Below are 26117 nucleotides of genomic sequence, written 5' to 3'. Positions count from 1 at the left end.
AAAAAAAAAGAAATAGGCTCTTACCTATAAGCAGTGTTGAACACAGGGCCACTTGAAGCATTTTATAGGCCATGATCCTATTTTGGAAAGAAAAGATTTATTTATTTTAATTTAGACTGAGCAAAGCTTTAGGGCATATGGGGTACTTTCCAGGAATATGAAGCATTTGCTGCATACCTGGAGGCCCTATGAGCTGAGACAATTCAGAGAGGCTGCTGCATGCATGAGATGGCCTTTTTATATAACTCCTACCTTTTTACCCTTTGGACTTTTTGAACTGACTTTTTACAGGCTGTTCTTATATGGACTGTGTATTTATTTACTAATTTTACCATCCACACTGACTAATGTAATGTTAAAAAGCATACCACAACAAAACAAAAAAGGTGAAAAAACTGGATCACGTACACATCGCTGTGGGGATAGAAAATGGTACAGTCACTTTGGAAAACAGTTTGGCAGTTTCTTACAAATCTGAGCATACAACTAACCATAAAACCCAGCAACTGCACCACTAGGGATTTATCTCAGTGAAATAAAAACTTGTGGGGCTTCCCTGGTGGCGCAGTGGTTGAGAGTCTGCCTGCCAATGCAGGGGACACAGGTTCATACCCCGGTCCGGGAAGATCCCACATGCCGCGGAGCGGCTAGGTCCGTGAGCCATGGCCGCTGAGCCTGCGCGTCCGGAGCCTGTGCTCAGCAACGGGAGAGGCCACAACAGTGAGAGGCCCACGTACCGCAAAAAAGAAAGAAAAAAAAAAATTGTGTTCTTACGGAAACCTGTATAAGAACATTCACAGCAGCTTTATTAGTAATAGGCAAAAACTGGAAACAACCCAGATGTCCTTAACAGATCTACACCATGGATTACTACTCAGCAATAATAATATAATAAAAACTATCGATAGACACAACAACTTGGATGAATCTCTAGGGAATTATGATGAGTAAAAATAGCCAATCTCAACTGGTTACTTCCTGTATGATTCTATTTATATAACCTTCTTGACATGACAAAATTATAGATGAAGAACGTTTTAGTATTTATTAGGGATTAGGGATGGAGGTGGTTGGGTGTGGTTATAAAAGGGCAATACAAGGGACTCTTGTGGTGGTGGAACTATTCTGTATCTTGACTGGTGGTGGATTTGTGAACATAAACATGATACAATTGTATCATCTTCTTAGATTCCACATATAAGTGATACAAATTAACTGATTTACAAAACAGAAACAGACTCACAGACTTCGAAAACAAATTTTTTAAAAGATTTTTTTTTTGATGTGGACCATTTTTAAAGTCTTTATTGAATTTGTTACAATATTGCTTCTGTTTTATGTTTTGGCATGTGGGATCTTAGCTCCCTGACCAGGGATCAAACCTGTACCCCCTGCATTGGAAGGTGAAGTCTTAACCACTGGACCACCAGGGAAGTCCCCCAAAACAAATTTATGGTTACCAAAGGGAAAGGTGGGGAGGAGGGATAAATTAGGAGTTTGGAATTAACGTATACCCACCACTATATATAAGATAGATAATCAACAAGGACCTACTGTATAGCACAGGGAACTATACTCAATATTCTGTAATAACCTATATGGGAAAAGAATTTGAAAAAGAATGGATATATGTATATGTATAACTGAATCACTTTGCCCTACACTTGAAACTAACACACACACACACAAAACATGATAAAATTGCATAGAACTAAATACACCTCTTTCCATCTCTCTTACATACACACACACAATACACACACACACACACACACCCACACACACACACACACAAATGACTACATATAAGACTGAGGAAATCTGAATAGGATTAGTAGATATATCAGTGTCAACATCCTGGTTGTGATATTGCACTGCATTATCGTTTTGTAAAACATTACCACTGGGGGAAGCTCAGTGAAGGTCACATGGGATTTCTCTGTATTATTTCTTACAAGTGCAAATGCTTCTATAGATCTAAAAATAAAAAGTTTAATTAAAAACAAAGGAATGTTTAACTGAGTGGTAAAATTTGCTTGTTTCCAACAAAAGTGTATAATGAATACAATCAGAACACTTTTTTTATTTTGATTTTTCAAAGAATTCCCTTTTTCAGTGGCATCATTAACAGTTAAATGAATAATTTCATCATACAGTTTATTCTTAACAGAAACTATGCATCTTTTAGCCAGTCTCATCAAGATTATGCAATTTGTAACAAGTAAGGTGTAGGGATAGAAAAGTGGTAGGAGATGACTTTCTGGATGTTTACCTTTGAATCATAGAGTGTTTAGAAACCTGGATCTACCTAGCTGGGAGCTGTGCTTCCAATTACTGATGGAGGGCTTGGGAAGACAGGTATCTGGAAATAAGCACAGCAGAGTCTTGGCAGCCTATCCCATGTGTCCATCTAGAAAAGATTTTGTTGGTGCAACAGCTACTGCCACATTTCTGTAAGCCTCCTTGTTTAGTACTTGATGGAGTGGTATAAATAGGCACCTGTGTGATAGACTAGAAGAACCTCAAGAAAACCAAAGGGAAAGTACTTTCTTGTTATTTAAAGTTTATAGAACCAAAGGAGAAATTCATCTTTCCCTCTTCTTCTCTTCTTTCCATCATTCTTCAACTTTTGACACCTAAAATGAGCCTTGTCTGGAGGAGGGATGGGAGCAGGGCTGCATCCTATCTCTTTTATTTCTTTCACAAAATGGGTCATTAGTTATTTTGGCTGAAGTGTATAATGCAAGTGTAAAGTAATAATAGTTCTTCCATAAATTATATATACAGTCTCATTGAATCCTAGTGACAATTTTATGGTGAAGGTATTATCATTTTACAGGTGGGTAAACTGAGGCTCAGAGAGATTTAATAACTTGTTGAAGGAGTGTCCAGAAATTACAGGGTGAAACTTTGAAGCAGAAGTAGAGCGCTGCTTGTGCTTAGAGGCAAAAGCCAGTGAAATGAAACAAATTAAGGTGAATGTGACCCCAATTTGGCCCACAGGTGAAGGCGGCCTCAGCAACTCAGGTTCGCAAGGGAAGTAAAGGTATTTGATCCTTCATAGGCCAGAAAATCTTGTCCTTCCTGGTGAATGAAGCCATCTCTGATCCCCCAAATCAGATTTGGCTGCTCTTTCTTACATTTGCGTATCCTTAGTACATAGGCCATCCCTCCCTGTATTATGGTTATGTATGTACATTTCAATGTTCCTGAGTAGATTACATGCTTCTTGAAGGCTGGTGCTGCATCTTACTCCTATTTGTATGCCTTCAGCACCTAGCACAGGGCCTTTCATACAATAGCTTCATATAACAGCCCTCAGTAAACATGATTGAACTTTGAACTTAATTGAATCAACTGATTCAAATTAAATTGAACTGCGTTAAACTGAGTCAGCATTTTCCTGCGCTAGTCTATCAATATACAGCCTTACCCTACTGGCAGCAAAACAAAACAAAACAAAAAACAAAGCTAAAATGTAGCTGTTTTGTTTTTATGTTAAGCTTTGGTTTTTGAAGTGTTCCCTATAACTTGTCTCTTCTTATGATCTATGAAAGAAAAAAGCTAGATCCATAAAAATTGGTAATCTTAATTATAAAGACATAGAAATGCTCTTGGAAATGAAACTGGAATATCTATATTTGAAAAACAGAAATATCAAGTGGCATGAATTAATGAAACTCACCAATGGAGTCTGTTTACAACTTTGATGCTTTGTATTTAGAAATTATTACTTTAATATGGTCTGATAGACCTTGGTAATATCCCATGGCCTCTTCCATATCAGTGAAATATAAATGTTAGAAGAAAAATGTGTGAAATCAGATCTAACACTATAAAAAAAAATTCTTAAACAAGAAAATATTATTCTACCAAGGAGCAAACTCAATTTAGTTTCTGCTCTGAGTCATGCTACAAATGCAATCAGACCCAACAAACTGCAAAGATTTGTAGAATGCAATGCTCATTTATAAAATTCTGATAAGAAGTGATGGGGAGCATGGTGCAGCCTAGCATGATTCAATGACATCATCAGCATCATGAAAAGGTGGAAGGTTAGTCAACGTGTTGAAGGAGAGGATACTATCCCTTACAAACATTGTACTGAGCTTTCAGCAGCATTCAACCTATTGAAAATAAGCTGGTGATAGCACTTAGTTTTGTGAAGTTATTTGAGATTCTCAAAGAGTTACTACCTGAGAACAAAATTTTACCATAGCACCTGGTAAAGGAGTCAGTTTTAAACTGATTTGACTGCAAATGGGTTTGATATAGTTTGTATTCTAAGATAGAGTATTAACATGTCATTATTATCATGTCATGTCATTATTATCAGGTCAAACCTCTTAGAGGTACCATTTCCCTCCTAGGACTGAGGGAATAGCCCATTACACTCATGGTTTTGATTTACATTTAGGCAGAGAATGACACAGCAACTATATCCCAAGATTGAATGAGAGTTTCTGTAGTCTGTCCTACGGGCAGAAAGTAGCTGTTGAGTGAGGCACAAGAAGTCAGATTCAGGCTTAGTTGGTAGAATGCAGAAACTATTTTTGAATTACTATGTAGAATATTGTTTTGCCTTGGAAGCTGGAGCTTTTGTTTTTGTTTTTATTTTTTTTCTCCATTTGTGAGTAAAACAAAGCCCTGTTGTAGGCGAATAGAAGGTATAGTCTTTCTTTAACATTTTCCTTCCACTTAAGTACACTATATTCCCTCTTACCATCATAACTATTGACTTTTCAATGCTGTTGTCAGGACATGGGGGCATGTACCCCCTCCCTTCATATATTAATAGCAGGAGCTGGATTCATTTGGAGATATTAGCTAAAATGTTGGAGAAAAGTATTCTGCTTTTGTATTCATTTTCAGTGTGACTGCTACAGATTTTAAAACTTGCTACAGCTTAAGATGCGTTTGGTTTAATGTGGTTTGGTGAAGTTTAAGGACTTGCCTAATAGACTTCTCTTTTACTAGATGTAGGTGGTTCAGGGTCTTTGAAAGATTGGGCTGATCCTTCCTGGTTTGGGGAGGAGGGGAGAGCTCCCCACTATCCAGGCTCATTGTCATCTTGAGATCTAGGCTACCCCTATTGTGCAGGGTTCCTCCGCCTCCCTCTTTCCCATTTATTTGCTAATCTGGACACCCACTATAGAGCAGTATGAAGACAGACAATTGGGAATTTACAGATTTATCCTTCAGGTGTTCCTTCGCTCACCTATTTACTGGGTACTTCCAATGATCTAGGCACTTTTCAGAATCCATCTATTTTGAACACATTCCATATACATTGTTCCAAGTACTAGAGTTACAAAGATATGTCAAACATTGTTTCTTGTGTGGGAGATCATTTCAGGGAAAGTCTCCCAGTGAGGCCAACTGGATTTTTTCGTGAGGACAAATACAGTTGAGGGAGGAAGAAAATTCCAGGAAAGGAAAGAGGATGGGTATAGATCAAGGTGCTCAAATGGACACAATACATTAGTCAGCTGTCATTTGAGGCTATCACAATAACATCTGGGAATATTGTACTTAAGCAATCCTCTATGTTATTGATGTTCAATAATCTCAGTGATTTCTACTGGTTGTCACGATAAACAAATTGGAGTAATTTAAAGACGTGTCATTAATACAAATGTATACAGTCTAGCAGTTTAAGTAAAAACACCAATCTGTTTTATGATATGGTGTCAGAATCACACAACTTCTTGATTAAGCTTTGAGATAATGCATGCCAAGGCATTTTCCTCATTATACACTGAATAATTGATAGTTGATGATATGTGACATTTATTGAGTGTCAGCAACGTGCTAGCTAGTTTACGGAGAACAGAACTATCAAGGGACCTTGCCCAATTGGCTCACTATCAAAACACAGTCTGTCATTTGCTACGTCTTCCATGCTCCACTAAACTTAAAGCAAAGAAAGCATTTCTTGAGAATCACTGCAGTAGTGAATGGGGCTAGATTTTTCTCTGCAGGTGGCTCTGTGAGCATTAGTATTAGTTCCATAGGGAAGCAATCTGTTCCCATGGTTCTGGTAATCTCAGAAGATAAACTTGATAATCTAGTGTAGATCTGAAGTAAAGGCTGTTCTATCATTTTATGATGCTTTTTTTTCCCTGCTGCACCCTGTAATTGAGCCCTTACCAGTGTGACTTACTCAGGATCAAAATGTAAGGGCATGTGTTTCGGTCTAGTGTATTGAAACAACAGCTGGATTCTCCAGGGAAAGGAATAGCTTTAAAGGATTTAAAGTATTGCTTGAAATGCCTTGTTCCTTGAGGAAAAGATGGGGGAGTTAAGATATAGGAGGTTATGGATGAGGGCATTTGAAAATGAAATGCCATTGGTGGGGAGGCAGATTGGGGAGCATAAACAGAAAATCTTGAGTCCTGGGTTGGAAGGGGCAAGAGGTTAAAAGGAGAACATCTGTTGGCACAGTGTCTGCATAAGAATGGTAGAAATTGCTTCCCATTAATTGTTGTTGGGTGGCGGGTATTAGTTTGTAATATGCTAGAGCATATTACAGCTAAGGCATGTAATATGGCAGCTAGAGCTGCCATAGCAAATACCACAGAATGGGTGGCATAAGCAAAGGAAATTTATTTCTCACTGTTCTGGAGGCTGTAAATCCAAGATCAAGGTGTCGACAGACTTGCTTTCCTCTGAGACCCTTCGTTTCAGCTTTCTTTAGCCTCCCTCTTGCTGCCTCTTCACATGGCTTTCCCTCTGTGCACGCACACATCCCTGGTGTCCTTGTCCTAGTCTCCTCTTCTTACAAGGACAGCAATCAGACTGAATTAGAGCACACCCTAATATTCTCACTTTAACTTAATTACCTCTTCAAAGGCCCTATCTCCAAATACAGTCACATTCTTAGATACTGGGGGCTAGGTATTCAACATATGAATACATAAAGTTTGGGGGGGATATAGTTCACTCCATAACAAGTTAGCAAAGAGAAAAACCTTCAAACTTGGGTAGTTTTGCTTTTCCCAACTCTTGTTTGTCCATAAGGAATAGGAGTATTTGGAAAGTTGACCAAAAATAGTGGACGGAGGAAGAGTCCCCCTGAGACTCTGTCAGCTGATGATGTTTTCCATCGTGAAATTGTTTTTCTCTCTTCAGTAAAAGAGAGGTTTGAGAAAGAGAAGAAATGCTCTCTCACAAGCCTCTCTTTCTGTCTTTCCTGATTCAGATTCCATCCTAGGAATTTAAAAATTGTTGAATTATTTATATCTCTGGGTCAACATGTTGAGGCTAATGTAAAATTTTAGTTCCCGTTCCCACGGAGGTTGACCACAAGGTTGATGGATACATTTCTTTTCCATGGAAGCAAACTGTATTGGGACAGGTATAAATGGGCAAGAGTGAATTAGGGAGCTTGGAAAGAGGCCTTTGTACCATGGCAGCACTGGTTTCATTTTTAGCAGGCTATTCAGATAGAATTCATAAATTTCTCATGAGCCCTAAAACCAGATTATATGGTTTATTCCTGGTCATATAATAGGCATTAAATGTATTATTATAGTCATTTTTTTGTTATCCACTGTAATATAGTTCTCAAGCAATCCTGAGAATATTATCCTTTGGAACTAGAAAATCAAATTTAGTGCAGGTTCCAAGGCTCTTGGAATTGTGATTATCCCCATACAGAGGGTTACTATAAGGAATAGAGATTTAACTTTTAATAGAGGTATAATGGCTTTCAATGTCCCAGTCCCCTTTAGGTCAGAGAGATGTCGTATTCTCTACTGTCACCATCAGACTTTCTGCTCAGGATTAATCCTTTAGTTACTCTAGATGAGAATTATGATGCCACAAAGAAGAGAGCTTTAGGTGGGGATAAGAATGGAAGGGTAATCCTGAAAAGGAGGATGAGAAAAAGGAAGAGACTACAAACACAGAAAGAATAAGCATTAAGACTCAGTCTAAGATAATTAAACAAAGGTATTTTATGGTCTGATTGAGATACGGTTATAAAGACAAGACCATGACAGAGTTTGGGGTATGTTTGTGCTCTAGGGGAAAGTGAAAGACAGAAGAGGGGGTGGGTAAATGACCAACTATATACTATTTTATCATGCACATAGCTGTCTTGAAGAAACTTTTGAATACCTAAGTTATAAAATGATGTGAGGCAATATTTAATAAATCCAGCCAAGTCTAATGAGCCCAGTCCCTCGAACTCCTCAGCATATGATGGCAAGCTTCTTTGTGGGGAAAGATCCTGCCAGTGGAAAGTTGATAATAATAATTACTTATCACCTCAGGTATTATGGGGATTTTTATGTATAAGAGTTAGGTACAAGAAAAAAGGAAATACCACTTTTGGAGTGGTGATATCCACTGCAAATATGACTTTTCAGTGGTGAGAGACTACCTAGGGATAGGGGCCCCTTAAATGATAGGGTGATTAGCTTTGGCAGGAAGTGATGTTCTGAATAGAGACAACAACCCAATTGACCAATTCGGTGGTTAGTGATCAGAGGGTAGAGAGTGCTTTTCCTAGGAATGGGGAGGAACAAGTGAGAAAGTTAAAGAGAAAGAAATAGCGCCCCCAAATAAAGAGTGGTGGAGAGAAGCATGTTACAGAAACTGATACAAAGTCAGGAAGCCACTGTGAAAAGGATTCAGGCTCTAAACCAATGACTCACTTCCCACCCCCAACCTCCCTGTGCCACACTCAAACTGAATGATTTGGGGTGAAAAGGTGTGGAATTTGGAAACTCGAGAGATGTTATGAACTCTCAATCCCCATGTGCATACTTCATATCAAAGCCTGTTGGCATTTTTTGTTGATTAGATATTTTCCAATAGCATTATGTGTTATCAGTCACCACACCCAGGAAGATGCTCCATCATTAACCATATCACTGGGATAAGGTGTAAGAGCAAGTTGCCTCTTCTGGACGGCGCTCCAGTCCCCATCCAAGGTAGGGATATCGAGAAAATACCTCTGAGCCAGAAGAGCAGGATGGCATCAGTGTTTGAACTGGGAACCTTGAAACTAGTTACTTCCACATTCAGCCCACATTCAGTAATTCCTCTCTGCTACACCATATGATTTCCCCCAGCAGTATCTGTGAAATGAAAGGCTTCACACCTTTGTTGAGGAAATAGCAGGCTACCAATAACAAGATGGTAGAGCGTTAGCCTGACGATAGATGAGCCCTGATATCACATCACAGGCTCATTTCTTTTACATGTTGGATTTTTTGCATTACTTTTTTGTTATATTTATGGTAGAACAAAGATAATTGAAGTTCAACAGTAAAATAAAACCAAAAACTATTCTAAAACTGTTGTGCAGTTTTGATTGTAGACAAAATTTGTCCCTGCTCTAAAAACTTGTTTTTCATTACAACATTCTTTGAGCATACCTCAAATAACAGAAGTCTGGTGATTTGATATGGGAGGGATATGATAATAGTAAAAATAGTCAGCAAATTTTATATTAAAAACAAAAGTTTATTTAAGTTTCTGAAATATACCAGGCATTTCCTGGATGTTATTGTGGTATGTTCTGGGGGGGGAGACAATACAACTATGGGTAAGAAAGGTCCCCAGACTGAAAGTTGTCCATTGGAGAACATACAGGACAATTTGTTTCATTTCAAAGGTCTGCAATTTGAGTTAGATAAGAAATTTTAAGAGGTGGTTCTTTTTGCCACAGCAGGAAAAATGTGCTTACCTCTCCCTTTGAATTGTCAGTGATTCATTGCACGTCTGTAACTGCTGTTCTCAAAGGTCAGGGTACGAGCCTTACTTACATGTGTGAGGTTTTTTCCACCTTTGAACTTTAAAAAAGACTCATTACAGAGTGCCCCAAAGATCAATGTGTGTTGTTTTATCACTTTGCATTCTAATAATGCACTAAGTTTGGCTATTTGCAATGACTTTTTTCTTTCTTTTTAATTTTTATTGGTGCAGAGTTGATTTACAATGTTGTGTTAGTTTCAGGTGTACAGCAAAGTGAATCAGTTATACATATACATATATCCACTCTTTTTTAGATTCTTTTTCCATATAGGCCATTACAGAGTATTGAGTAGAGTTCCCTGTAGGGAACTGTAGGTCCTTATTAGTTATCTAGTTCATATACAGTAGTGTGCATATATTAATCTCAATCTCTCATTTATCCCTCCCCTCCCCCTTACCCCCTCGTAACCATAAGTTTTTTTTTCTATATCTGTAACTCTATTTCTGTTTTATAGATAAAAGGGTTTTGTTGAAAGAAGATGGAACAAGTTTGAGAGGGATCTGGACACATTATTTCCCCTTCATTTTTAAATGGACAAATCCCAGGAAATACAATTATAAAAAACACTGTCTTGACTTCTCAGGGTGAGGCTAGTGTATAATTCTAGGCAGCCTATTGAGTTGATATACAGCCTCAATTCACAAATTAGACATCCGTATGTAAACGGGGGTTCAGGAGGGAAAATTTATTTGCAGATTTTTTTTGATCAGTCTTGACAAATATTAACTTATAGCCACAAAATTCACATTTCCCCATACATTCACCTGAGTGTATCTCTTTTCTTCCTGATATCTTTAACCAGCTTCTCCCATTCCCACGAGCTTCTCAGCCTCTGACTTCAGAGGCACACAAGGCTCAATAACTTCACTAATATTTTCCATAACACAAAATTACATTTTGTTGAAAAATGACAACCTGTTGTTAGCTAACTCCATTGAAGGCAGGAAAACCACATATTTATTTAAAGTGTAAGACAACACTCTACTTGGATGTGCTGTTTGTTTCATGCGAAATCTTAACGTGACAAAAATGAACTCATTCTCTTCTACCTTTCAAACTGGTAATTTGGGGTGCCTTACCCAATACTGTCAATGGCAAGACCATCTCCCCAGGACTTCAAACTTAAAACCATGGAGTAACTTTTGCCCTTTCTTTCTTTCCTGCTTCCCTCAAACCCCTGAGGGACTAAGTTAAGCCAACCAAACTTGTATTTTCTCCTTGCGTTTACTAGTATCTTGTGGTCCCATTTAGGAATGCCCACTCCCAGGTTTTCCTAATATCGACCTTTCTTATTCATCTCTTTCTCTCCATGGGCACCGCTCCAGTCCTCATTTCCACGGTTTCTTCTCCACTTTATTGCAAGTCTTCCAGAGATGACCTTTATGGCTACCTAAACTATCAGGGCATCCAGTTCATCTCTTTCCCACATAGTATCAAATTCTCCCCAGCTCAGGAGGCTATTTCTCACTTTCTACTACAACACTCTGCTAACTAGCCTTCCTGCTTCCGGGCTTGAACTCCTCCAACCCAGTACTCACATGCAGCCAGAGCAATCCTTACAAAGCCGAAATTCATTCATAGCCCTCCATTGCTGAAGGCCCGACTCTGGTTTCCAACCCCCGCAAGATCCACTCCAAATTCTTCAGTACAGCATTCAGGGTCCACAATGACATGACTCCCACTTCCTTCCCAGTCCTCTTGAAGCTTGCGCCCCCTCCTCTCCTGCCCCACTTTGTGCCCCTCACTCCAGACACAGTGAGCTGCCCACTGAATGTCTGTGTAGCTTCACTTTTTTCCTTTTTTCAACTGAGCACTCTGCCTAAAATGCCAGTCCTGATTCTGTTCACCCAACAAGTATAAGATCATCTTTCAAGGCACTGGTCAAGTGCCATCGCTTCTTTGAAATCTTTCCTAACCCACCTCCCTCCTTGGAACCCAAACTTCTCTCACAGGACCTGTAACACCTTCATGCACGAATGGAGGCTTTAAAAGTCCATCAGTGTGGTGGAAACTGTGCATCATTTCCCTTAGTCTTCAAGCACCTTCTCTCTAATCCCTCCAGTTAGAGAGACTGAAAAACTAGAAACTATACTTAGATTTTGTTTTGTTTTTCTGCTACTAGGCAGGACATGGGATGTGATTGTGCAGAGACAATGGCCAGCCTCAGCATTCCTGTACGTGGAAACTGCCCTCATGTGTAGCTGGAGGCAGTTGCAACAGTGGCATCAGGAGACTGCTGCCCTCTCTTCTGAGGCTTCATGGTGTGAGGCTGAATTCAGCGGTCCTGTGGTGGGCCCCTGACTCGAGCCCTGCTATCTCTTCCATGGATTTTGTCAATATCCATTTCCCTGCATCATATTACTTGGTGTCTGACGTATGCAGAATGGTTTCTGTTTCCTACATTGAAACCTGATACACTCTGCCTCTATTAAACTGTAACCAGAAACGTGATATTTGTATTTTTATATTCTTGGAACCTACCATGGAGCTGGCTCTCACCAAATGAATGACTGATTCACTGCATGAGCCAATAATGGCTCAAAATTACACATCACTCTAAACATAAATTTCACCCCGACACTCCAACTTCTCTTTAATGCTCTCCTTCCTTATCTGGCCAACACTGTCTCTTCCTGTGCTTTAGTCTAACAACTCTAGTTATGATATTCTGTATACACACACATGTCTTGCCCCTTCCTCTCTCTCTTTGTTCTAATGGCTCCTGCAAGTGTCTTCCTCTCTGCTGACACTTACCACTTCTGGCAAGAAAAGACTTATAAATCACAGTTCATAACAAATAATCTTCTGCTGCTGCCCAGTGATGGAAAGAAAGTATGCTTCTGGTGCTTTCTGGCATTATGCTTTGTCTTTATTTCTATTGGTTAAGAACAGTTTTGGCTACAACTAAAAGAAAATCCAATTATAATTACTTAAACCAATAAAGTTTTGTTTCATAATGAAAACTCTGGAGGTGAGTGACTTCTGGCTTTGGTTTAGTAATTCAAGAATGTTTGGGACTGCTTCATGCAATCCTCTTGACTTTCCCTCATGGATGCAAATGACACCTCAATATCCTGTAATTGCACCTGTATTTAAAGCAGAAACAAGAAAGAAGGGAGGTAGAAACAGCCGTGACTGTGCCTTTTATCTAGTGGTTTTCTAGAAACCACTCAACACATTTCTGCTTTTATCTTATTCAAGAGTACTAAGTCAGATGGCCACCTTTGCTGCAGGGGAGTCTAGAAAAGTAAGTCTTCAGCTTTGATAGTAGAAAGAGGAAAGTTGGGAAAATGGCTAGTGGGTTAGCCAACCCAGAGTGAATACCATATTTTCTAACTCATTTAATACCATCACTATTCTTTGAGCAAGTTTTGGGCCTCATATTTTCCACCGTCTCCAGGGATGCTTATCACAGTGCTGAATATTTGGGAATATAAAGATGGTCAACTATATGGGTAACAGTACTTCTATAATGAAAACCCCACCATTGTCTAACCTGGAGTAGATTGGAAGAGATGAAAACACACTGACTAGGTTCACACAAAAGCAAGAAAATGAGCCATAATGGTGTGAGGTGCTTTCAGAGACATTTCATTATTATCGATTGAGGGTTATTGGCCTCTTTCAACATTATCACCTTAATAGCATTTGTTTTCTGTGTTTATTATCTTAGGACGATGTCACTTCTTATAGTTCTTAGGAGATGGCACACCGTTGTGCATGGTTGGAAGGTACAAGTGTCCGTTTTTTATGTTTATAAACTTTGTTTTGTGTTTAAACATGTTTGTGTAGAGTAATGATATGTTGGTTCATACAAAGTTAAGCGAAAGGGGGAAAGTGGAGTTTGAAAAATTTGAGCCGCCATTTGTGACTAGTACATGAATGTTGCAAAGCTGAAATGCTTGGTTAGGAAGAGCTGAAGAGTCTCATATCCCAAATTGACTGTTCCCAACATCAGGATCAACCATAAGAGAAGCAGATGATGTTCTCATTTTAAATTTCTCCTCCCTGTTATTCCCCTAGTATTTTTATCATGACGTAATGTTAAAATGAATACTGAGGCAGAGCTGAGGGGGGTGGCTGAGACAGGCAATCCCAAAAGTATACCTTAAAGAGGAAACGAATTGCCTTTATGACAGCAGAGTTGAAATGGGGAAAAAGGCTTTTGGTGGATTGTGCACAATGACCTCAGGGCTCTTTTTCAACACCATCTAATAGATCCCCCCTGCGTGTCTGTCATCCAGGCCAACCGGAAATGTCTAGTGCTTTGGGACTGCCCACTTACTGTAGGAGGGCTCTGCTCAGATTATTAGACTGAGTGCTTCTGTGATAATCACACCCTTCCCTCTGGTAGAAATTAGGTATTACAGCCCATTACTAATTATAGGCTAGTGGCTCTGGTGCCCTCCCAAAAGTAAATTTCTTTGAGGTAGCAGCTGGAAATTGGGGGTAATAAAATAAATCCAGAAGAGGCTTGTCAAGCTTTTCTTACCCATAAAATGAAAATAAAATATCACACTTTCATTGAAGTTCTATGAAAGGAAAAATTGGAAAGATAGCTCACGTTGCTTAGTAAAGAGACTTTTGCTATCAAAACACCATCACAGCCACTGTTAAAACAAAAATGCAATCAGGAAAATGATTTGAAATGTTTGTGTTTACTACCGGTTTTCAAATTAGAGCACCATGTGCGCTTGGGTTGCCATTCAGATTCTCTCTTCCTCTACTGAGTCTTACAAATGTGGTAACAGATAAACTTCTTTCTTTGGAAGTAGAATGAGTACCCCAAAACTGACATTGTTTTTCTTTTTTTTGTGAGCCTCATTGCTTGTGTAATGCCTGGAAATCACAAACACATCTAGTCCAACTTCTTTATTCCATAGATGCTTGTTTCTGATTTTAAAACTCTCATATAAAACATCTGCTGAGTACTATTGAACTACCTTATTTGCAAGTCATAGTGCCTTAGAATGAATGAGTTTGAACACTTAGCGGTCAACTAGGCCTACTAATTTGTCATCCCAGCCAGCACCTTTCCATAACACATCCTTGACAAATCTTGTTTCAGCTCAGGTTTTGGTGACTCAGTGCTTTGTATCCCCTTTTGGACAGCTGGCATACACAGCCCTTCCTTATATTTATCCCCAATCCCCCCTTTCCACCTTCCACTTGCCCAATTCTGTCTTTTGGAACAATACAGAATGTCTATTCTTTGTATCGCGCCAGCACATCAAACAATTGAATGGCAGCTGACAGGTGAAAAAGGTTCTCACGGAACACAAGCCTCCACATTCTGTTCTGACTGCCTTTAGTTCTTCCTTCCTTTCTCTCTCTGGCTGACCGCTTTTCTTCTTTCTTTCTTTCAACTAGAGAAAACACAACCCAAGGGACACGGGTAAGTGCTGGGGTGAGAACACAAAGGGCCTTGGCCTCTGCTGTGTAACAACCGCAAAAGGGAAACTATCCATTTTCCTTCCCTACCGTCCCCAGCTCCCTTACCGACCTCGCCTCCCAGATTCTTCCCATTCTGTGTGTTTATGTGTGTATGTGTGTGTGCGATCATTTCTGATCGAATTCTAGCCCCAGCCCTGGGCTCCATTTTCCAGCTGGGGAATGATAGAAAAGAGTGTTTAGTAAGGTCACGTAAACCTCAATTCGGGAAGAGGAGCCTAGCCCAGACGCCTTATCACCAGGTGGATCCAAGATCAGGACCAGACTTAACTTGCCAGACACTCGGGCCCACAGTGCAGGGTGAGCTTCGCGCTCCGGCCACCAGGGGGAGCGCGTGCTCGCCGAGCCAGGTGTCTGCGCAAGGGCGTGGGCGTGGGCGTGGGCGTGGAGATGGGCGAAAGGCTGCTGGGCCTGGCGTCTGGGTACCCGAGGGTCGCGCGGGTCGCGTTCCAGACCATGGACGACAAGTATACCGCTCTGCGGCGGGCCCAGCTGAATCTGGACTTCATCCACGCCAACTCGTGAGTACCCTGGCGTAGCCGGAACGAGGGAGCCTGTCCACACAATGGAGACGTTTGTCCATCTCCTCATTCTACCATCCTGGCCTATCTCTAATGATTTCTCTCCCTAACACACTGACATTTTAAAGATTAAAGTTGCGCTCCAAAGAGTAATTTGTATTTATCGATTCCAGCCGCTGTTGCATCCTGAGTCTTTCTGAAAATGTAACCTCTATGAGGGATAGGAATCTCACATTTTAGTTATTACTAGGGCACTGTTTCTTCTGTCAGGCCGGTAGCCCCTTTGGCTACTCTTTAGGTGTTATATCGAATATTCAGATTGCAGAGGCAGATGACAGAGGTTTTCTTGTCCATCTGTTATTTCCAACAGAGCAAAGCATAGCAGTGAGTGCTGTGTAATTCACAGTGGTATGTTGATTTTTTGGAAACTTTTAGTAATTTGTATTTACTGAAAGTACCGATTGATAGAAAGGATGCAGCAGATCTGAAACCACAGAAATGGAAATGTAAAGAATCCTGGCCTTGCTGCTTGGGAAAAACAGTGTAATTTTTACAGACAACAGAATAAGACAAACAGGCAGTATTCAGCAGATACTTAGTTTTATCTTGTTATCATGGAGAATGATTTCAAGCTGGAAAGGATGGTACAAGTAGTTAAAAGTTAACAGGTAGAAGACAAATGAAGAAATAGCAATTTTCAGCAAGTTGAAAAATTATAAGCTGAGTGCTGGAAAGACTGTGAATTTTATCTTAGAAAAGTTCCTCAGCCTCAGTTTTGCATAGTTTCTATAGCTATTGCTCCCCAACCCTCCGCATACTACCCCATTATCAGTTGGTGGTTTGGTAACTTAACAACAAAAGTGACAGCAGCGTGAAGCCACAGCAACAAAATCAGATACAAATTGGCATAGTCTCAGCTCCCAGAGATAAAATTCTTATCTGAGACTGGCCTCAGTAAAAACAGGAGTGATTTTTTATTCCTCCTTTGCTTCACCCCCACATCCAATCCATCAATCATCAAGTCCTCTTCATGCCACCTCTGTGTCTCAAATTCATCCATTTCTCCCCATCTCTACTGCCATCTCCCCTCTGGATTTCTCATAGCCTCTAAACTAGGTTCTCTGCTTCCCCTTCTTGCTCCCCTATGATCCGTTTTCCTAAAAGCTGCCAGACTGAGCTTTTAAACACTTAAACCAGATATGTCACTCTTCTTTTTTTTTTTCTTTTTAATATTATTTATTTATTTATTTTTATTTTTGACTGCGTTGGGTCTTCGTTGCTGCGTGCGGGCTTTCTCTAGTTGTGGTGAGCTGGGGCTACTCTTCGTTGTGGTGTGCAGGCTTCTCATTGCGGTGGCTTTTCTTGTTGCGGAGCACGGGCTCTAGGCACGTGGGCTTCAGTAGTGTGGCATGTGGGCTCAGTAGTTGTGGCTCACGGACCTAGTTGCTCCGCGGCATGTGGGATCTTCCCGGACCAGGGCTCGAACCCGTGTCCCCTGCGTTGGCAGGCGGATTCTAAACCACTGAGTCACCAGGGAAGCCCCAAAGTGTGTCACTTTTCTTAAGACATGATAGTGGTTTCCAGTTGCATGGGGACCAAGTATGAGCTCTTAACCATGGAGTAGGAAGCACTGCACGACCTGGCCATCCCATGTCTTGCTGTGATCCCCCCATTTTACCATAGCCAGAGCAGACTGGCCTGCTTGGCTCTTTTCTGCTTCAAGGTCTTTGCACCTCCTGCTCTTGCTGGAGCATTTTCACTCCAGTTCTGCAAGGGACTGAGCTCTTATCTTTCAGGGTTCAGCTTATGTCTTCTGTGAAGAAAGGCTTTCCCTTCCTCACCAGTTACTCTTCCCCATACCTCTTTCTTAGTAGCATTGAGTCATAATCTGTGTTTTCATCTTTATATGTTTGTTTCCTTGTGTATTTTTCACATCCCCCACTAACTTGAGCCCGTAAAGTGTAAAGAACATGTCTGCCCACATTGGCACATAGCAGGCAGTCAGTAAAAATCTCAAGTGAAATGGTACAGAAGCTTATATGGCATTTTTGGCGGGGGGATCAGAATGATTGCAGTTACTTTCCTGAAGGGTTGTTTAGAAAGGCTTGTGGTTTGAAGTGCTGCTTTTGTAAAGCATGTCACCGACACTTTTCTTTTGCTCTGTTCTAGATTTTTAAGTACTAACTTTCTTTTGAGTGAAGGACACCTGTTTGCAATAATTGCATTTAGTAGGTTTATGCTTTTTTTCACGAACAGTGAATATTTATTAAAAGGCAACTATTTTATAAGAGCAGCTAAGCTCAGAAATCAGAGACATCTGATGTCTGCCATTAAAGGAGTTAGTTCTACTCTAGGGTATAATTAAGAGTCAAATGAATGGTGCACTAAGCAATTAGGATAGTGGTTCACAAACTTGTCTCTTCATTAGAAGCGTAGTAGGTTTATTCTGATGACGAATTTGAAAGCTGACTGGAGTCGAGAGACCCCTCATCAGCATGTGTTTATAGTTTAAAATTCCAAAAATAGATATATGTATATATTTTTTTTAAATAAATTTTTAGCTAACATATCATCCTGTGGCCTGAGGTATTTGGAGTCGCTGAGACATTGCAGATTATCCTTCCTCCTGTACAAAGGAGCAGATGGTTTTTGGTAAATGGGTCTCTCTTGCTTCTGCTACCTGTTTACTAAATATAAAAAGAAAATTGCCTACTGAATCTTACCTTAATGCTGCGATAAGGTTGCTGATTGAAATATCCACAACAACAAATGAAAAGCAAGTGTGGGACCCTGAAGGTGGCTTGATATCACCCCAGAGGAACATTCAGCCTTCAAAGTATAAATAAGGATGGCTATCTAGTGTGTTCTATTGCCCAGGACTTGGCAAGAGGGATACAGGGGAGAGTGACCACTGGTAATCTGTGAGATTATTTAAGGATCAGGGTTGTCCAAGGTGAAAAGATTGCACAGAAAAGTGTAGATTAGTGGTGCAAACAGGGTCCCCTGCCAGTGCCTGTGTCTGCAGATGGAGTCTTAAGGTCTTTCAGTGAGCCTGGATTTTGATCAAGGTTTTTTCAGAAGTAATTTGGCCTTAAATAATACAGCTTTAATGAAACATTCTCTAACAAAACTTGAGTAAATGCTTATCAAGCAATTTTAAAATGTCAAAATTTGCTTTAAGTACAGTCAGGTCCTTGAAGTCTTTGTTTTATTAGGAGTAGACAGGATATTTTGGCAATAGTGTTCTTAGCCCTGGGTTTGTCATGTACTTCAGAATCTTGACCATGCTGAGAAAGTAGTTTCTAGAATAACTCCGTAATTGATTATCTGCCTAGAACTGGAGAACATTGTCTGAACGTGTCTTGAACCTTTTACATTGATTACAGAGTTGGTTTAACTTTGGTTTTCCCTCTATTTCTTCATCAGCACCACTCACAGTTTCCTTTTTGGAGCACTGGCTGAATTGCTGGACAATGCAAGGTAAGGATTATGTGTAAACAAAGGCTATTCAAAGGGACAAAGGCATTTTATGACATTAATAAAGTCTAGTCATATTAAGAGATGAAAATACTTTGTCATTTCCCCACTTGGAATGCTTTGTGACTTGATTTCCTATAAAATCAAGGTATTATAGGAAAAAGAACAGATGAAACGAGGAATTATTCATCTTTATTCAGTTTGTATTTATGATCATACTTGAAGTGCAGGTAAATTGGACATCTGTTTTTTTTTTTACATCTTTATTGGAGTATAATTGCTTTACAATGGTGTGTTACTTTCTGCTTTATAACAAAGTGAATCAGTTATACATATACATATGTTCCCATATCTCTTCCCTCTTGTGTCTCCCTCTCTCCCACCCTCCCTATCACACTCCCCCAGGTGGTCACAAAGCACCGAGCTGATCTCCCTGTGCTATGCGGCTGCTTCCCACTAGCTATCTACCTTACGTTTGGTAGTGTATATATGTCCATGCCACTCTCTCGCTTTGTCACAGCTTACCCTTCCCCCTCTCCATATCTTCAAGTCCATTCTCTGGTAGGCCTGTGTCTTTATTCCCGTCTTGCCCCTAGATTCTTCATGACCTTTTTTTTTTTTTCTTAGATTCCATATATATGTGTTAGCATATGGTATTTGTTTTTCTCTTTCTGACTTACTACACTCTGTATGACAGGCTCTAGGTCCATCCATCTCACTACAAAGAGCTCAATTTCGTTTCTTTTTATGGCTGAGTAATATTCCATTGTATATATGTGCCACGTCTTCTTTATCCATTCATCTGGACATCTGTTTTTGTGTTTATAACCATGTAATAGCAGATATTCATTTGGATTTTATTTGAATTATGTATCAATGTATACTATGTATTGAGAATTTAGATTTGGGTTTGGGCATTTACTGAAGTCTGCATCAAAGTGAATTGCATAGTTAAGGAGAAAAGAGCTAAGTGTTGTTGATACCCTGCTGTGTATCAGATCCTGTTCTAAGCTCTTCATGTACAGGTATTAACTCATTATTCTTGACAACAACACTTTGACCTGGGAATCATTATTTGAATTCCCCAGATGTAGAAATTGATGCACAGAGAGGTTAGATGACCTATTAAAGGAGATACAGTTAATATTTGGTAGAGCTAGAATTCAAATTTAGGCTGTCTGGCTACAGAACTCCCTTGCCCCATTTTAGTGTCTCTGACAAAGGTATTGATGTTTAAGGAAATCTCTTTAACAATTTAAGACCTGCTCAATAGTGTGTTTGTGAAGGAGTCAGTTTTTCAGCTCGCTGAATATGGCATTTGATTTTTTTATATTTGTATTTGCCTGTAACAGAAGATTTTGTCACCTTTTCTGCAGAAAGCAAAGTCCACCCAGGGAGTAGTATGCGGTTGTTAGATAAGGGATCTCAGTGGGGAGATCTAAATTCCCTGCCACTGATTGATGACTGTATTACAGCGTTTTGCATTTTCCTTTCGTTTCTGGCCTTTGAAGGGAGGTGACTGAGTGTGACCACAGGGTGTAGTCATTTAACCAGCCATCTAGAACTTCCTGCACAGCCATGCTCAATGCTAAGTAAAAAGTCCCTAGCTCCTCTTTATATGAAACTCTGCAGGACTAATGGAATCACAGTCATCACAAAAAGGGAGGGAAGAGGAGAAAAAGAAATTTGCTTGGTCAGAAGAGCTGTGAATGCAACTTAGGTGGAGCTAACAGAGATGGGGCTACTACACATGAATGTTCATGGTCAGTCTCTGCAGGAATTCAGGGTTTCTACTGTTTGCTTCTGCCCAAAGCTTTGAAGCAAGGCTCCTCCTGTATCCATTAGTCCTCTGTCCTACTCAGTGACCATTTCCAGCAACTTGACATCTGTAACTGTGAAAGAACACATCTGTCTCTTTTGCCTACTGTCTTTTCTCCTATAAAGTTGTTTCACTCATTCATTTCAACAAAGGAGGGCAAGTAAAATCAGAATGTAGAAGAAATAGAACAGTGGGAACGGTTTATGGAGTAGAGAGGGTGATTAGCAAAGAAAGATTGACTGCAGACTCAGGGGAGTGAGGGAAATGTGACCAATCAAGCAATTCTTCAAGCAGCATTTGTAAACTGGCAGCCCCCGAACAAGTCCAGCCTGTCTCATGTTTATTTGACTCATACTGAAGGTTTGCACAATATTTATAAAAAAAGAAAGGAAGGAATTGTTTGTAAAGTTTGAGAAACATGAGGTGCCACATAAAAGAATCTGGATCCCATGCTTTTTTTGTGTTTTTTTAAAGATTAGACGTACCAACCTTGAGGCTGCCTTCCTCAATGGGATCAGGTGTGTAGCAGGTGCACTCTTGGGACCAGCCTGTGTTTTCAGCTTTGCCATTCCCAGTGTTCCTCACGGCCAGCTTGAACTCTTCAGCTCCTCTGTCTTCAGGGCACACTGAAGTTTGTCACCGCTGCTTAGATGCTAGTAATTGACAGCAAATGAAGCTATTTAACAGACTTACGCGAGATGCTTGCTTGGTCTTACAGAGGTCTTCATAAAGTCCCTGTGTTACTCTAAGACGTTATTTTATATCATTGTATTCAAGATTTTGATGATTTCCTGGAGTTGTCAAAATTAGAACTGGAAGGTATTAAAAGAATGTTGTGGAAAGAGGAGGAAAAAATGTGACGGGATAGGAAGGAGTTGTTAGGGGACTCTTCCTGATACAACACATGTTCAGAGAGAAAGTAACTGGGCTCAAGTACAAAGCTTATTATGAAATGTCTTAATATGCTGTAAAGGTAAATGACTGTTCTTTGTCTCATCCCATGGAATTTTTCTATGAAGAAACTGTTTCTATGAAAAAAACCGTTCAGTACAGTGGCGTTTATTGAGCAATTATTGTATACATGGTACTTTGTATAACGTGTAATTATACAATGGAGATAATGATACGTATGTGTCATGGGTCTGTGGTAAGGATTAGAAGGGAAGGTTTAATATTTATTTGTCACATGGATAATGCCCAAGAAATGACAGTGGTAACCCCAGAATTTCTTTAGAGGAGGCACTTAGAAGCAGCAGTTGGCTAGAGGAAGGAGCTAAGGGTCCAACATTGTAGAACAGGCACATTGTACCTACTCCAATTTATCTGGGGTAGTTTTGGGTCAGGACTGATGGAAATTTTGGGAGACACTCAGATTTTCCCATCAGAGTCCCACTGGTTGTTATTATTCTGAGCTTCCTTCTAGACTCTTCCTTCCCTCAACATACCCACTTCCTCGTCAGCTAAGCCCTCATTGTCCTTCTCCTTTCTCTCACAGCCTTCATGTGGAAACCAGGATCTTCTGGCTCTTTCTCCTTTCCTTTTAAAGTTTCTACTTTAAAAAGTAATTTAAGAAAATACATAAATAATATCTGTGAATTGTAGAAAACTAAGAAAATAAGAAAAAAAGAAAAGGCACCAGTAACCTCATCATTTGTGGGGAGGGGGTGTCCAGCATACTTCTCTGTGCAAGACCAAATATTAAATATTTTCACCTTTGTAGGCCATATGTTCTCTGTTGAAACTACCCAACTCTACTATTGTAGTGTGAAGGCAGACTATAAGCAATAGGTAAATGACAATATGTAAATAAACGGTCATGGTTGTGTTCCCGTAACTTTATTCACAGAAACAGCTGGTGGGCCCATAGATCATAGATTGTCAACCTCTGACCTAGAGAAAACCACTGTTAACATTTGATTTCTTTCCTTACAGATATGCACATGAATATCATATATGTTCTTTAAAAATGTGACTATATGGTACACAGTACTTAGTAATTTTCTTTTTCTTTTTGTACTAAAATATATCATGAAAGTCTTCATATGACTTCTGGATTATTCTCCAACCATTTTTTATGTTCATATCCATTTTCTTGAGCTTCTTGTGTAACTACCACTAAATTCCATCTCTTCTTTTAAATTTCTGAGTTTCAGGCTTTGTAATATTCTCAAATTACAAGTGATCATAGGTCTTAGTCTACAAATGCAGGGTGAAACATTTTAGTGTTTTTAAAGCAATTTAAGCAGATTTCTCCATTGTTTGCTATCTGACAGTAGATCATATGTCACATGAGCAATTCAGATTAATGTAATTTTTAAAAATACAATTTCATACTGAAGCAGTATTTTTATATTGTTTTCAGAGATGCAGGGGCTGCAAGACTGGATGTGTTTTCAGGTGAGCAGATTTGCTTTCTCCTTTTTTCTTCTAATGGAAAAGCCTGTAGTTATTTTGATTTTCTTTTATTTCATGAAAATCAAACCACATTCTATAGATTTTTAATGTAATCTAAGTGCTTTGTGAGTTCAGTGACCCCATGGGGAGCCAGGTTGAGAACAATATACTCTTTGAGTGAAATTGTTCACTTGTTAGAGGACTCATTTACAAAATTAGATCTTCCAGGGTTTTGTGAAAGCATCAGTGATTTGGAGCAGTCAGTTTGTCTGCCGCGAGAAAACAGTTTTATTTTAAAATGCATATTAACTTAATGGTTATTCATAATTAAGTATACATCATTCCCAACATATCACAGTTTTAAAGTGTGTAAGTGAATGTGTAGTATGAATGTTTGAAGGCTATGAAATTCAAACCAAGCGTGTTTTCTTTACTGACTTCATTTCCAGTCACCAAGTATTTATTGCACTTATTAGTTCACTTCACTGAATATGATGCAGAGGAAGTTAGGTTTTGTGATCCAGTCCTGTAGTTAACACTACCTGGAGAAATGCCTATGGTGTTAAAACTGATCCCCAACCCAGATTCTATCAGCTCTTCTGTAAATATTGGCTGTTGGTCACAGGCCAGAGAATGTGGTCCATGATATAAAGTCTTATCATTATTTAAAAAGCAACTCAGTTCAGTTCAGTTTTCTAAATGTTTTAAGATTTTGTGCTAGGTGGGTGCTTCTGGTTCACGAGGAAGAGAGACATGGACATCTTGAGAGATTTGAAGAAACATAATAAATGACACTCTTCTTCCCTTTCTACTCCCAGGTTCTGAGAAGTTTGAGAAATCAAATAAGAGAGTAGTCTTCATTGCTGATAAATGCTAGGTTGGAGTGTGGAGCTTAGTGTGGGAGAGCGTCAGGCACTCGCCCACCTAGTGGAGTCACGCTCTCTGCAGGCAGCTCGCTCTCAGAGGGAACAGGAGAGATCTGAGCAGAACCTTCTTAAGTTACTTTTCCCAAATTACTAGTCAGATGAGTGAGCTCACTGCTTCAGGGAAAAAAAATGGTCAAAGTACAGAGAAGGGCTCCTTTACTACTGCTGATTGAACTCCATTCTGCATAGAAGGAAATGCCAGTAGTGGAGAAAGGGTGGTCTTTCCATATATATATCCAATTATATAAGAGTAAAAGAGAATAAGCATCTCTTGCCTAGGAGAGACTCAAAGCATAGTGGGAACACAGAGAAAGAACACCCCATATTAAAGAGCCAGGGCTTGAAATATGGATGTGATTTTTGTCAGGTAGTGTAGGAAGAAAAGAATAGTCCTGTCTGAGGAATTATTGTGAAAAAAAGAATGGAGGTAGACTAGTTCAGAGACTCATTCATTTATTCAATAACAATTTACTGGGTATCTATTATGAATCAGCCAAGCAGTTTTTCTAGGTGCTGGGGATAGAGCAATGAGTAAAGTGTTTGATTAAGCCTGTGCTCTCATGGAACATGCATTCTAATGAGGAAAGATAGACAATAAAGAAGTGAACAAATAAATAATATACCAGGTCACGATAAGTGCTAAAAAGAAACAAAACATAGTGGGATAAGAGAACAGAGAGGAATGGGAAAGATGTACTATTTTTCACATGGTGCTCATGGAAAGTTGCTCTAAATAGGTGATATACCAGCAAAGACCTAAATGACATGAGGCGGTGAGCCATGTATATATTTGGAGAAAAAGCATCCAGGAGACAATGATGGGGCTTGGTTGACTAAAGCTAAGTGTTAGAGCCAAATGGATGAGCACCTTGAATACCATACTAAGATTTTTTGTTTGTTTCTTTTTCTGTAGCCAGTGAACCATTAAAGAGTTTTGAGCAATGTCAGTTGGCAAATTATTCAATAGAAATGTGCTCTTTTCTTTTTAAAGAAAGATACTCTAGCAAGAGCATACAGGATGGTTTGTAGCTGGTCTGTAGAAGTGTGAAAGAATGATAGCAGGGAAATGGGGCTATGGATGATCTACACAAGATTTTATGAGAATTTGAACGAAGGCAGTGGTCCTAGCAGTGGAGGAAGGAGAAAAGATTCGAGCTGAATTTCATAAAAAGCACACATATTATTGAAGGGTTGAAGGGTTGAGAAGAATTATCTGGAATCACAGAAAGTACAACAACTGTGATCAGAATTCACACATTATGTTCTTTTGGGTTTGTGCAAGACATCAGGGCATGGCAGTATTTACTTCACCCCCCTTTCTTTAGCACTTGGCATTGTCACAAAAAATAAAAAAGAATCTTTGCAATTTGATTTGAAAGGGGCACTTCTTTCTTTATTTAGGTAATATGTGTTATTGCAGCAAACCACAATATGGCTATCAACCTAGCAAACTGATTTTTCTTCAGAAAATAAAATAAATAAATAAACTAGGGCCAGGGCTTATGCACCGATAGAATTGGTATGGGGGTACATAATTAATCTAAGCATTGGACTAGTTTTTAAATTATTTACTGAGGCATGTGAATTACTTTCCAGTCTTAAGTTTTCTTCAAGTAACTTGAGGGCTATAAAATTCAAACTGAATATGTTTAGCCATGGATGTTTTATCTTTCTGTGTGTATTATTCTAGTAAACATGGATATGCATTCAGTACATATTTTTAGTGCTTACCAAGTGGCAGGCACTGGGCCAAGTGCTGAGTA

The 26117-nt window shown here is 39.5% G+C and overlaps 1 protein-coding gene across 1 annotated transcript in view; it reads left to right on the top strand.

The window, feature by feature from the left end:
- The first annotated feature begins 15607 nt into the window (after positions 1–15607).
- Positions 15608–26117, top strand: part of MORC1 (MORC family CW-type zinc finger 1) — a 179188-nt gene continuing 168678 nt past the window's right edge. Inside the window, exons 1-3 of the mRNA XM_029214773.1 lie at positions 15608–15738; positions 19165–19218; positions 23397–23431. Of these exons, the coding sequence (XP_029070606.1) occupies positions 15608–15738; positions 19165–19218; positions 23397–23431 (220 nt within the window). The remainder of the gene's footprint in view (positions 15739–19164; positions 19219–23396; positions 23432–26117) is intronic.

This window comes from Monodon monoceros, unplaced genomic scaffold (assembly GCF_005190385.1).
Source record: "Monodon monoceros isolate NGI ecotype Baffin Bay Population unplaced genomic scaffold, NGI_Narwhal_1 Super_Scaffold_11, whole genome shotgun sequence".
NCBI classification, from domain to species: Eukaryota; Metazoa; Chordata; class Mammalia; order Artiodactyla; family Monodontidae; genus Monodon; species Monodon monoceros.
The sequence above is the reverse complement of the archived record's forward strand: the minus strand, read 5'-3'. Positions and strand labels throughout refer to the sequence as shown.